This window comes from Antedon mediterranea, chromosome 10, assembly GCF_964355755.1.
Source record: "Antedon mediterranea chromosome 10, ecAntMedi1.1, whole genome shotgun sequence".
Classification (NCBI taxonomy): domain Eukaryota; kingdom Metazoa; phylum Echinodermata; class Crinoidea; order Comatulida; family Antedonidae; genus Antedon; species Antedon mediterranea.
The window spans coordinates 3,359,765-3,374,293 of record NC_092679.1 but is presented as its reverse complement, the minus strand read 5'-3'; the positions used below and the strand labels follow the sequence as shown (position 1 = coordinate 3,374,293).

At 33.5% G+C, this 14,529-nt stretch overlaps 1 protein-coding gene across 2 annotated transcripts; it reads right to left on the bottom strand.

Annotated features, from left to right (window-relative positions):
* Positions 1–10,194: 10,194 nt before the first annotated feature.
* Positions 10,195–14,513, bottom strand: LOC140060152 (uridine diphosphate glucose pyrophosphatase NUDT22-like). Of its 2 annotated transcripts, none has more exons than XM_072106245.1 (5): positions 14,173–14,513; positions 13,201–13,725; positions 12,555–12,763; positions 12,039–12,132; positions 10,195–11,691 (listed from the first exon to the last, which is right to left on the bottom strand). In XM_072106245.1, the coding sequence occupies exons 2-5, from the start codon at positions 13,663–13,665 to the stop codon at positions 11,599–11,601; spliced, it is 861 nt and encodes a 286-aa protein (XP_071962346.1). In that variant the 5' UTR covers positions 13,666–13,725; positions 14,173–14,513; the 3' UTR covers positions 10,195–11,598. The 2 variants fall into 2 exon arrangements, with proteins under 2 accessions (XP_071962346.1, XP_071962345.1); XM_072106244.1 differs by having other exon boundaries at positions 13,201–13,696; positions 14,173–14,512.
* Between the last annotated feature and the right edge of the window lie 16 nt (positions 14,514–14,529).

The following is a 14,529-nucleotide window of genomic DNA, read 5'->3' as shown; positions in this document are numbered from 1 at the left end:
GTTGAGTTTCCGGAGGCTTTAGGATCGGTTGCAATAATGACAAGCCGGTCGTGAATTGAATGAACAAAGTTTGTTTTTACTGGTTCAATTAAACTGACAAAAGTTTTACATAAGATTATATCATACACAATAATCCAGTGACCGCCTGCTGAAAACACTAATATTATGATTTGCGAAAACGTGGCTAAGTGAACTTACTCGTTAGGTTCGATTTAGTTCGCTTCAACGCAAAATTTCAACAAGCCTTCATTCAATCCACTCAGATCACGACTTCCAGCGCATTAACTAGCCGGTATGAGGTTCATGATAGCCAAAATTTAGCAACTTAAAATAAACAAACAAGGTTTTTATAAAGAAGCCAGAGCAGACAAAGGAGTCAAAAAGAGATTGTTTCTTTTTGCCCTAAGCCCAATCAGTTTGCTTGAGCACGGTTCAGTTGAGTGTGGGCACGGGAACAATATCGCACTACTCCCCTCGACCTCAAACGCATTGTCGCTGGCTATCAAACCGCAAAGTTTGCGCCTAACTCAATTATTCTGATTCTCTTATAAACTTCACGATTGATATTAATTTCCAAAGCGTGTAAATTTCATTACCGTTAGTTTTTAGGACAACATAGTTCACAGATAAAGTTACCGTCAATCATTATAATACGAGAGAAAAATAACAAAACTCGATCTATACTTGAATATGACAAGTGGAATACCTCAACGTTTGATAACCTCTGTATCAAAATCCAATTTGAAATAAATTGGTTGAAGTTTAATCATTTAAAAAATATTAATTTTTTAACTTCAACATTTCCTTATCCGGTAGTAGACCTAAACAACATGATTTAACCATACGAAACTTTAAAATATAGCGGATTTATCGATAACTTAAAGAGTATTGGTCCACTTAAAAATTTAAATTCCTTATCTTATTTGTTCAGAATTTAGTCAAATATCTAGTATAGATATACTATATTAAAATGTATCGCCTATTAGTATTATCAATGTATAGGCCTTTAACCTATGCCTATGATGATACAAGCACCACATGTGAAACACATGGGTGCTGTATTACGGAAATGTCCGTGATACCGGGAAAATATTGTCATACGTTTAAATTAAAATACAGCACTGAGAATCGGGTGGAAGACACTATTTGTTGTTGATTAGGCCTAAAGTTACACTGAGCGCGTGCAACACAGTCATGTTTAAACTTAATTTGCAAGCATTTCTCCAACTAATAATTATAATATTTGAAACAACAGGCGCATAACTATGAAATGAAAGGTTTCAAACACTTACCACAAAATAATGTACTTTGTACCTAAAATTCACTGTTTTTAAAATGCAGTATTTAAGACCGATATCTGCTTACTTAATGTATAGTTGTATATCATAAAGCTACCTAAAGGCCATGTGCGGTTGTTTTAAACGTAAACTTAGATAACGAAAATGTAAATAAAGGGCTAAAAAAATCACAATTCCGCAGTGTGCATATTTATTTACTATATACTGTACTGTACCACATTCGTTATGGCTTGTAGACACTTCCTGAATTAATATTAAGCAAGATTAGGCTAGTAGTGTATACGCCTAAAGTTTAGGCCCAAAAAATTGTTAAAAATGGGAAAAGGGGTTTTAAAGGCACCAGGGGGCAACAACGGACACATTAATGAGGTGACATGTTTTGTTTCGGTAAACATCCTAATATTTTGGTACGATTTTTTTTCTATACAAATTTGAAATAGGACTAACTTTTCCAGTTAATTCGCCATTTTTCAACAACTTTTTTTACATGATCTTTATGATATTTGTCTATATACTTAAATATTCTTGTGAGTATATTTAATGTTTATTAAACAAGAAGTTTTTAATTTCCATTCTTTCATTTTTTTATAATGAAATATTTATGTATATTTATGCTTTTTGTTGTGAATGGAAATAAAGAAACAAACAAAGTGTTGCTAACTTTGTGTTCTTTTCTTTTGCTCATTTTCGAATGATTGTTTTCGTCCAATTTTTTTAAAATAAGGGATGATAAAAATGTCATCAGATTTGTATGTTCTGTAAAACTATCAACATTGCAATCATGCCAATTTGGCGGACATCATATTTTTTTGGTCGAACCAACGATGTATCAACGAACCAACGATGTACCAACGAACCAACAATGTACCAACAAACCAAAAATAAGAATGATGGTTCAAAATATCATCAATCACTATTTTTAAGTTTGTCGAAAATAACTAAAAAGCTATTAATAAAACGTTTTATCAAGAAGAATTCAAATACGATGACCTTAGAGTAATGTCCTTACCCTAGTGGAATATGTACATTAGTTTATGATTATATTTTGTTCTGTACAGAGTAGTGGCCAGACTATATTTACACAAAATGTTTACTAGTACCAGGGAAGAGTCATTTCATTTCTCTACTAGTACTGATTGTTAAACAAAAATAATTGATAATAAATCATTATTTCTGGAGAAAGAACAACAATTAAAACTTTTGCATCAAAAGGTCGATCGGCGTTTTGTATAAGAAATATTTCTTGTTTTATTTAGCCTCAAATAGATTATTTTCCATATATTTATTCTTTATTTGTAGGCCTAACCATGAAGGAGAGTCGATTACGTTACGACGCGACTGTATGGCGTGCCAAGCTGTCATTTATTCAAGCAATAGAGATATATTAGTTTTAAATAGAGATATCTTAGTTTTTAATAGAGATATCTTAGTTTTTAATAGAGATATCTAGTTTTAAATAAAGATATCTCTATTAATGGAGATATGTTAGTTTTAAACTGAGATATGTTAGTTTTAAACTGAGATATCTTAGATATCTTTATTTGCGAATAAATGACAGCTTGGCGCGCCATACGACTGGGTTGTGAGTGACAGGGTAGCCGCGATCTGATGACGTGTTGCCATTGGCCTCATCTAGGCATTATAAAACGTTCATTGACTCAAAGCAAACAAACATGGCATTCTTAGCAGGCGACAGATAGGGTTTCCACTCTCAGTCGCCTGATTTATTTACTATTTTGAGATGAATGATATTTCACTCTGACCAATCATGGTGCTGAGTGTTGCTAATATAAACGGGTCTATATGTTTTCAAATGTTTGCTTCTTTGGACATAACCTTCGTTTTTGTTTAGGTAAAATACCGTTTTTCTAATTAAATTTGGAATAACAGGGGAATTGGTTAGTCCTCTGCGTTTCGTCAAATAGGTGGGTGACATTTTGGTTACGTATCAGCAGACAACCAATTCTAAATTAAAACACTTTCAAATATGATATACACCATGTTACATTGTTGCCTGCACAAAATATGATTATACTATACCAATTGGAATTGTTAGGAAAAAACCATTTCAAACAAACGAGAAAAAAAAATTGTCTATGAAAACTTTGTTACAGTATAGAGGGCGCCAGTTTAAAGTTTTAATTGCGATGTTTATGTGCACTTCAAATTAGAATGTATAGCTGGCTCTTTCTTTTATCAATTACTATGTATACTCTTAATCAAAAAAGATATATCTGATGAATACTCTATCAACATCGATTAGAAATACGTAAATATCGTTCCTAATGTCATCTCAATTTGTTTTTACTTTATAAAATACGCAAATCAAGAGCAAATTACGTCATTTAATAACAGTTTTTTTTAACCCATTTTATGAGCAGTTGAACATCCGTATAATCTTGTTTATTATCAACGTCTTTTGATGAACGAGTGCAGGGCAAAAGCCAAAACTAATCGTTCTATACTATCGATCAATGGTGCCAGACTGTGATTCCGGTGTTTTCTTTTACTTATGTTTTGTTTTTGTTGTTAAATAATCTTTGCTTTTGTTTGTTCGTTCACTCTAAGTCCTGAAGTATGTTGAGCGATATTAACTGTAAGAAATGTCCAAAGAACTCGCCAAGTATAATAATGAAGATAGAACGAATGTTGATTGACATCGCGAAGCGCGCGTAGAAAATGTTATCACCGTTTAGACGCGCGCGTACAGGACGCGTACGATTATTAACATCATTTGTACGCGCGCGTAAACAAGAAACCATGGTTGTCGCGGTTTTTGGACACGCGCGTACAGAAAACGTACCATTTATCAATGTCTGAACGCGCATATCGAACTATGTGTATGTGACGGTAATCTTATCAACGAGATTTAACGAAAACTTTAACCTTAAAGTTTAGAGATGGTTTCCCCCCAGAAAATTAAGACTTTGTTTTGACAGATCAAACATTTTTTGCTGTGATATCAACGTACCCCCAAACGCGAGGCATTTCTCCTCTAATCTGGTCTCTTTAATCATAAGGTTAATTACATAGTTTCAATCTGCATCATCGTCAAAATAACATTAATCCTACTGTAAGGAGGTTTACATTTCCATTAAACAAAAAGCATTAACGCCATAAAGTTAAAAGATATGAACTATGCTGGCGCGGAAGGTTATTATACCACCGTATCTATCCATGGTGGAAGTGAGTTATCTGCCTATTGTGTTATGTTCTATTTCAAAGACTCAAATCTATTAGTTCGTTGTAAATCAATTATTTTAGAATAGCAACTAATATATTGTTGAATAACAAGACCCACGGAAAAGCCATTTAAGTACATGACCCGACCTCGATATGTCAGTGTTTCCAATTGGATGACATTATACTTTATTTGTCGTCGCTGTCCATTAGTAAATAGAAAATATTTTTTAAAGATATATAAATAACCTAAAACTGGACGCTAACCAAAATGACGCAAAGTCAACTAAAAAAAAACATACTTATTACATTTAGATAGATAAATAATTTACAAGCAATTATCAAAGTAAGATGTTTTGGAATGATACTGTGGTTGTAGGTTACTAAAATACAGGATTTTCAAATATACTGTTTTTAACGAAAAATTATAAACGCATAAATAAATATACTACGCTAACTCAACACGAGCAATATCATCTTAACATAGTTATGTCCGTCCTGGCGTGCCATACAAAAATATCGACGAAACTATAAATTTCCAACGTCGAACAAAAAGTCAAGAGTTTGGATAGAAACCAGGGCTAGAATGACATTTTCGGTTGAGTCGTGGGTGGCTGCTGCCTCAACGTGCCTCAAACCGTCTACGTCGCGTCGTAAACGTCGCAATTCGTTCAAAATCAAGTTCAAAGCCCATCCATCTTCGTCCCAAGTTAATATATTCCAACCGTGCCATACTCCTTGTACTCTTACTTCAACTCACATGAAAATATTGTGATTCATTAAAGTTTACAAACGACATGTCTATCGTTTAGGAATGGTTAATTCCACATGTTTGGTCTTTCTTCTGAAAATTATTTATACCGTTCAACAATTACCATTTACGTTTAGATCATAGATGTCAATAATATGATTAGGAATCGCCTTATTGGCGACAAAATCGCCAAGATGTTTAGCCTAATAATTTAGACTGTCTGTGTTTGTAGAATTTTTAAAACAATAAACCTACTTTTCTTAATTTTGGTAATTAACTTTGAATGATAAATAGATTCTCCGTTGCAAGATTTACAGCCACGTGTGACATTCCTTTAAACATAATTAAAATATTTACAGTAAATAATATATGATTGAAAATGTGTATAATTTCTGAAATAACACGTACTGAAACGGCCATTCCAACTTTTTAACCCTATACATATTAATTCACAATTCTCGAGAAAAAAAGTTGGTGTGAATAGAAGAAAAAAACTCTTTGAAAACATACATTACATAATAATTGCGGACGGGAATATTTTTTTTTTTTTAAATCTTTCAAAAAATACAGTAAATTAATAATTGCTGCCGGGGCTAATTTGTTTAAATGCGGAATAAATCTAACTCGAAAACGTTTATTTAATTTTCCGAAAACACGTACTGAAACGGCGATTCAATTCAATTCAAATAAACATTTTTCTTTCATATTCATATTTGAGTAAAACATTATAATTTCTGATATTTTATATATTTTTTTTTTAGAGTTATAATACAGTAAATCATAATGTATGAACAAAGTTGATTCAGTTATATATAAAATGAAAGAGGCAAAAAATCCCAAGAAAGTATCGATCAATTGGAAACAAAAATCCAATTGAAAACTTGTATGTTGGGAAGCCATGTAAGAATATTATATACTTATATATACAAATGTAAACATAACTGCACATACACATCACAGACACACACAATCAATTAGGCTAGCTTTACAGTCATTATCAATTCACAACTTTTTTTGGAGGGGGGGGGGGGGATTTTTAATTTAATACCGCATAAGAATAGGCCTATTTTGAAAATGAAATGGAAATTTGTTGCACAAACAAGGCTTTTAATTTGTTTAATTTAATACCGCATAAGCATAGGCCTATTTTGAACATGAAATAGAGATTTTTTGCATAAACAGGGTTTTTACTATGTTTAATTTAATACCGCATACGCATAGGCCTATTTTGAACATGAAATAGAGATTTTTTGCATAAACAGAGTTTTTACTATGTTTAATTTAATACCGCATAAGCATAGGCCTATTTTGAACATGAAATGGAGATTTGTTGAATAAACAGGGTTATTAATTTGTTTAATTTAATACCGCATACGCATAGGCCTATTTTGAACATGAAATAGAGATTTTTTGCATAAACAGGGTTTTTACTATGTTTAATTTAATACCGCATACGCATAGGCCTATTTTGAACATGAAATGGAGATTTGTTGAATAAACAAGGTTTTTAATTTGTTTAATTTAATACCGCATACGCATAGGCCTATTTTGAACATGAAATGGAGATTTGTTGAATAAACAAGGTTTTTAATTTGTTTAATTTAATACCGCATACACAAGGCCTATTTTGAAAATGAAATGGAGATGTTGTGTTGCATAAACAGGTTTTTACTATGTTTAATTCATTAGCGCATAAGCATAGGCCTATTTTGAACATGAAATAGAGATGTTGTGTTGCATAAACAGGGTTTTTAATTTGTTTAATTTAATACCGCATACGCAAAGGCCTATTTTGAACATGAAATGGAGATTTGTTGAATAAACAAGGTTTTTAATTTGTTTAATTTAATACCGCATAAGCATAGGCCTATTTGGAAAATGAAATGGAGATGTTGTGTTGCATTAAGAACAGGGCTTGCTTTGAGTGAATGTGTCAGATACAGGAATGTAACAAATGTTAGCATTTAATTATTTCATGACAGTGGTAGTAACATTACCTCTTTCGATGAAAAAAGACAACCGAGAGTTTACAGTATGTATGTACAATATTTTGTTACAATTCGTCTTTTCTTAACAATCTAGTAAATCAATCGGATTGTTATACAATCATTTCGTTGTTTCTTTGTTCTAAAATGTCAAATGCAATATTTCTGAACCACCAGACCACCATCTTATCTAAAAACATTGAACTATAGCCTACTCCAAAAGCTATATGTTTCTCGTCAGGCTCAGATGTTCCTATTTTTATTTTTATTTCACTTGTATATATAGATACATTATATACCGTACTGTACATATTGTATATGGCATATAATAGGCACACCTCAGCACTATAAGCGTATATAATAGGATGGCATACATCAACATTTTCTGATCGTATGTTAACGTACGTGCATGTGAAATAAAAATTAATGTCTGTAAAATGATAAAAATTATCACCTATAATTCGTCAAAGTGACGAATTAAATTCTAGTTCTTTATTAATTTCTTTATATTATTTTATTAATATTTTATTTTATTTCATCATTATATGCATATTCTGTACTATGTATACTCCCAAAAACTTTTTCAGAAGCAATATTGTGTCATATTCGTTTCATGTATTTTTATATAAATTATCTTGTTCATAGATGTGTTTTACAGTACCGGTATATTTTGTAATCTAAAAACTATTACAACTTTCAGTGCAGCCTAGAAACTGGTCATTTTCTACGCCCGATAGATCTCTCCATCCAAGTAAACCTTTCAGAGCCTCCTTAGGCCTAACCCTGTTGTGATTTGTGTGTGTTCAGTAATTTTTCGACACAATCTCCGTCCGATAGATCTCCCCAAGAGACCTTTCAGAACCTCCTTATGCTAGCCTAACCCTTTTGTGATTTGTGTGTGTTCAACCTCTGTTTCACCATCACATGAATCGTGCCTTCTTGCGAATTTATTCCTCGTAGACTGAAAACCAGGAATCTCGTTTATAATTTACGTCTAATCTGTCCATAATGATTTATTATCTGAAAATATGGCGTAAAAAGCATGTTTTGACCTCCTTTAGGTCAAACAATGCACCGGTAAAAAAGGTGTAAACTATCTAAATGATAAATTTGTTGCACGCGTGAGTTTTGGCGCCTTTGTTATTCCCTATGCCAACTGTAGTCTGCTTACTTCGTTCCAGATGAAAGCAATAGAAAAAGCTTACAATTTGGGTTTCATCAGTTTGCGTTCACCGTAACGCAAATGAACCCTAGAGAACGCAAGAGGACCAAGGTAATTAAAAGCGGCAATTGTCATTGTGTTCTTCGTGAAAGAGATTCCTACAACACCAATCTGCATGGGGTAGATCATTCGTAACGGGTGAAAAAAGTTTCACAAAACCTCCGTAGACCGAGAAATGTACAAGCATGAAAAACCGAAATCTTGCGGGAAATCTAATTCCCGCGGGTTTCCTTTGTAACGCGTCGGCAAAGTTTGGCGCGTGGACAAAATAATGAATTTGCGTTACGGTGTGAAATCATGTCGTTAACGCCTATAAACATGAAATTGGCAATAAAAATCACCGTCAGGTGAGAGGTGACAGCGGTACATCTAACCTTAATGTCATTTGTTCCAATAAGATATTCGGCTTATAGATTTTATGGGTTCGCCGCTCGACTAATTGAAACTATATTTTTTCTATAAAGAAATAATCAGACGACAAAATGACAAATACTGTACTAATAAACCATTTAAATGTGGGTAGGCGCACCTTAACATATCAGCGAACGAACCCAACGGTAGGCCCACACAAAAAATGTGTTCTGGATACTATTACAGGTTCTAGATTGAAATTAATTAAAAAAAATATGGCGTTTCATACGTATAATTCTTGAGCTCATAATTTTGTATTTTCAGACAAAAATCGAAACGCCGACTGATGGACTAACAAACGAAAATAACTACAGACTTGGGGAATGGGGCAAGTATGGATACTCGCTCGTACACATGCACATTTTATATTGTGATCATGAACGAATGAGGGGGTGATGCAAATAACTGTGATTGGGAATTCGGTCCGTCATTTTGATTATTGCCACTTTCAGTATTTCAGTATTTATTGGTACTCACTTTCGAATCAGTGGCACACACCTTTCGGTGGTGCGTCCATACAAATATAAACAACAACATATAAAAGGAAAATGATGATAAAACTTACATAATTAACTAACAAAAAAAAAAAAAAAAAAAAAAAAAAAAAACCAGAATAAAGGTACGATAGGTGAACAGTATAAATAATACATAATCATGATAAAATTACTACATAAATCGAAATAAGCACAAATATATGTTTATAATATGTACTTGAAATTATAGATATAGCAAACAGCAAGTACAAGATTTTATTTGTTTAATGTTTACTTGTTACACTATATTTAATTTCCTTGGCAACGTGTTTTAATAGACGTACGTACAACAATATTATCTAAAAATTATTACACGTGTTTCACCTTGGATTTAAAATCTTTACAGCTCTTTATAAAGTAATTAATAATGATGTTCTTTTTAATTATCATCCCTGTGAACCACAATAACAAATCCTAGTGCTCTTGAACGATGAGTTCTGTTGCGTAAAGAGATTTATCGCGCCATATCGGATTCAACAATTAGCAACACACCGTCTGGTTCTATTTGTCAGAGTTGGCGTAGGCTAGGCTAATGTTTAGTGGCACTTGTAGCCCATTAGTTCCAAAGGAGTTGCCGCAGGCGGGCTCATCAAGTACCAATTAAAACTAACAGGTCGCTGATAAGATGATGATGAAATTCAAGCTGCTTGATAGGAAAGTGACAATTTTCATTTAGAATACTGTAAGACTTGGAACTGATTGATGGATTTACGAATCTTATATGCCTATCTATAGATGTTTAAAGATGTATTGTCCCACTGAAAACATTATTTTTTACATTTTTTTTGTCGAATATACCATTTTAATGTCACATAATAGTTATTCACTTTGAACAAAAATTTAATCGAAAAAAATATATATAAACCTGAAAGAAACAGTAATTTAAAGCAATAGTCAAATTAGCTGCTAGCCAATGGGTTTTGGTTGAATCTGACCATTTATTTTGTCATTTTATTGCGAAAAATTATTTTGTTTTGTTTTATTTTTTATGGAAGGAATTAACTTTATTAAACTACAAAATAACCTATTCAAATCCTGTTTGAATTAATCTTCATTTTTCATGTTTTTTTAAGGGAATACACCTTTAAAATATTGATATTGTTGTGTTTTAATGCCTAATTAGGCCTACATAGATAAGTTTGTTTCAGTTTAAAGAGCGTTTTTTTTATATAGGCCTAAGAATTCCTATATTTGTTCACATGCTCGTGTTTGTTTTTGTTGGTTTCAATTTCGTTATTGTATTAGTTCCATGATTAGTTCTAAGTTGATATGATACATTTATAACCATAACATACTTCTCAACAGTTTACCTGCCGATGATGGCGCTAAACAGAATTCTAGATGCAGACCACCAATAAGGAGAATTAGAGTAAATTTTTTTTTTTTTTTTTTTATTTAATCGAAATCAACAGCGATAATTACCGCCACTAACAGGTTTGATACAAACAAAGCCAGGACTGTTTAAAGCACCTTGATTGGTCCTAACATTGATCAAGGGCTTCTCTCGTCCAGTGCCCACCTTGACCAGAGGTCTGAGGCAGATACTAGATGCAGGGGCTGCCATAAGAGTCAGCAGTGCTGATTTCAAATGCCTAACGGGACCCCAGCTCCGTATACAGCACCCGTTATTCCCAGATGGTCTCCCATCCAAGCTCTAACCAGGCCCAACGTCGCTTAACTTCGGTGATCTGACGAGAACCGGTTGACCAATCACACGCGACAGTTCCAATGACCAGCGCGTCGTGATTGGTCCAATTACTTGCGGTGCGCTTACGTTGTCGTTGCATCCAGATGGAGGTGGTTACATCATAAAATATATACATTATTCAATGGATTATTATAGGCTTAACTATATTATTTACAATAACAATGAATTTCATAAAGAAGTGTATTTATTGTAGGAAAAACAAAAGTACCGTGTACCGTTTGCAGCTTGTACGAAATAAATAATTAATTTGTTAAACAAATCGATTTACCCACCACCGATATATTTTTTACATACATAGCCCAACTCTTGGTTCCCACTTGGAGGTAACGACGTAAAAAGTAAAAGTAATTCGACCAATCACGACGCGATATTGATCTATTCAGTTGTGCGTACGCCGTTACGTAAGCGTTGTGTCCATGTTTGAAGTAATTTTACGTCAAAAATGTAACAGTTTATGGAACGCCTTCAATGCATTACTATTGTATTGTTAAAGCTGCTAATTCTGGCCGATTATAGCGTCGTCTGGTTGTAGACAAATACACAGCCTTTTCCAGATGGGGACATGTGTTCCCAAAGTTCAGATTCAGGTAGCAATTTTACGTCCTTAAAAAGAATAACAATGAAATATGATTTCTAACATACATCACAAAATAGGTTACCCTAACGTAGGTCTGAAGCACTCAAACGACATAGAAAATACAGGAGACACAATTGTTAGCCCACCCCCAGATTAAAGCCAGGCTAGTTTATAGTAATTGTGTACAAATGATACGTAAGAAGAACATTAAAACACTTGGTCTATCCAGGTGTTCTTCTTATGAGTTCAATACGTAGGTGCAACGCAAGTGAGTTGACCAATCACAAGCGATAGTTCCAATGACCAACGCGTCGTGATTGCTCCAATTACTTGCGGTGCGCTTACGGCGTCGTTGCGTCAACATTTTTCTCACCTTAACAGGAATAAACTTAATAGATGTTGATTCGTCAGCTTCTAAACCTCCTGACTCGTAAAGTTGTTTAATTTTTTGAGAAGACAGAGAACACCTTCAAAACAAAATAATCACATAAAATTCTCAACTAGCATGGACCCGGTACGCGATATTTTTGTTCGTACATTTAAGTCGGGGACCCCTCATGAAACGTTGAAAAATAAACATGAATAATTCATTAGTCTTATCCATAAGGTGTGACGTAAGACTTATAGCTACAATTCTATAACGCTTTCAATCGAGCCAGCCGTCTTTGAGTCAAATGGATTAGACTACATGTCGATGTATGAGGTTCGAATCCCATGAGCAACTACTTTTTACTTTAATAGTGATTATTTAGATTGTTCGGTTAAGCTATATCTATCATGTACGAACAAAAATCGCGCCCGGTACGGGCCGGCTACTATTCGTATGGGAAATTATCGTAAATCGGTATAGCACAATGCGTCGATATGGCACGCTAAAAATAGTACTCACCTCACCAGAAAATCTGCACTTGGCCTAAAAGCACTGGTATGATTTAACGAAACACCCATAAGAACTGGTTCAGATAAAGACGATATCGGTACATTCACCTCGTCTCTGATCTCCCGAAGAGTCGAATCAAAAATTTCATTAACTACCGATAAAGGATCCAGATCGTCTATACAAATGTCTGCCGGATCTTTAACAGTTCCAACCAATTCCTAAGGCATAAAATTAAATATATTAAGAAGAAATTTGTCATTTATTTATTCCTGACAATTTTAATTAAACCCCTTTTTTTATTTGTAATATTTCAAAAACAAAGAATGAACTGACGGTACGCAGCAGTGATACACACAAAACAAATAAATAAAAGGGAACAAACATTCTTACGTCACACCTTATGGATATGACTAACAAACATTCTGCTATGAACCAAACCACCACCCACCTACCTCACCACTTTTTTTTCTGCAACAGAAGAACTACATCTGTGTCTGAATTTATGTCGAACAATGAATAGTTTTAGATATTTACCGAACGTATTCGACAATTTGGATAGACATTCAAGATTATGATTTATCTAAACGTGTTTGGTTATTTTTTTATCTATTATAATAACCATTTTAGTTAAACCTGCTTCGTTATGATTGATTACCTCTGGTTCTGGATGTCCTCCCGGAACATCCCACAATCCCTGAGCCTCTCCTACGTGTTGGCTCCTTTTAATAAACACCACAAAACCATCTTTAGTGTGAATAAAAGCGCCAACACCGAGCGCGTTAGACATGTACCCCTGCGAGTCTCCGTGGTCTGTCTTCCCCAGGCGTAATAACTCTTTGGCATTTTTTGACCAGTTGGTACCTAAGAAATCTTTGTAACCAGTTAGTCCAATCTGAAGGTGCACGTGTCGATTCTTCTGTTGTACGAGGTGCAATCTGAACTTTGAACCGTTGAAGAGTCGGGGATTCTCTTTTAGCTTTTCCTTCCATATTGCATCAATCGACGGTTCGTGTATTGGGTTAATTTTACGATTAAATTCGCTTGACAAGGCGATAATTATTTGATTTCTTCGTATACCACCACTAGGTGCCTGATAAAGGATAGATGCTTCTTCGTCCATTGTGTTCACCAGAGTCGTCTGCGACACAATTCTAAGCGATCAAAATCATTTATAATCTATCTATATGAGAAATTTAACAGACATCAATTTACAATTTTATGCGTGATCTGTCAGCATTAGTGATTTATCATTAATTTTTAACAACAAAAGAATTATTTAAATATTTTGCCAGTTTTATTGTCAAGATTAGCATTCTTATATTATTTTGACCTTACCGTTGTTGCATTATAATGGTTGTATATTGTAAATATTATAATTCATTTTAATGGACGACAGCGTGTATGCTTTCAATTCTATTTAAATTATTGATATTTATTAATTTATATATTCAGATTTATATATACTGTATATACGTATTCTGTGGTCTTATCTTACTACTGTAACTACGTTTTTATCATTGATTAAAATAAAATTGTAAATCAAATATTTTCTAGTATTATATGAATAATATTATTATTATTATTATTAATATTTACTAATTAAGCAAAAAAAATGAGTTCGACGTACCATTATTTACTTCTGCATTGCGTAATTGCGAAATAGGAGCGAATCGACTTTAAAACGTCGCGACCCTCTAAAACTTTACATCGACGAAGTGTGATTGGCTCGGCAAAAGTATGCTTAGCTTTCGGAACTGCAAACCCAACTCTCTCTTTAATTCAAAATTAACAATTAGGACTGTTTGATAGAAATTAATTTGCTTTACAGATCATGTTTTTTTCTGTGTAAATTTTTCAGCTAAACACCAGTTAGTGGAAAATAAAGCAAAAAAATACAATCGATTCGATAAAATGTTTACTACGTGGCCATTATGCGATGTTTACATGTCAACCGGAAGTTCAATATTTGAGGTCGTTTGTAATT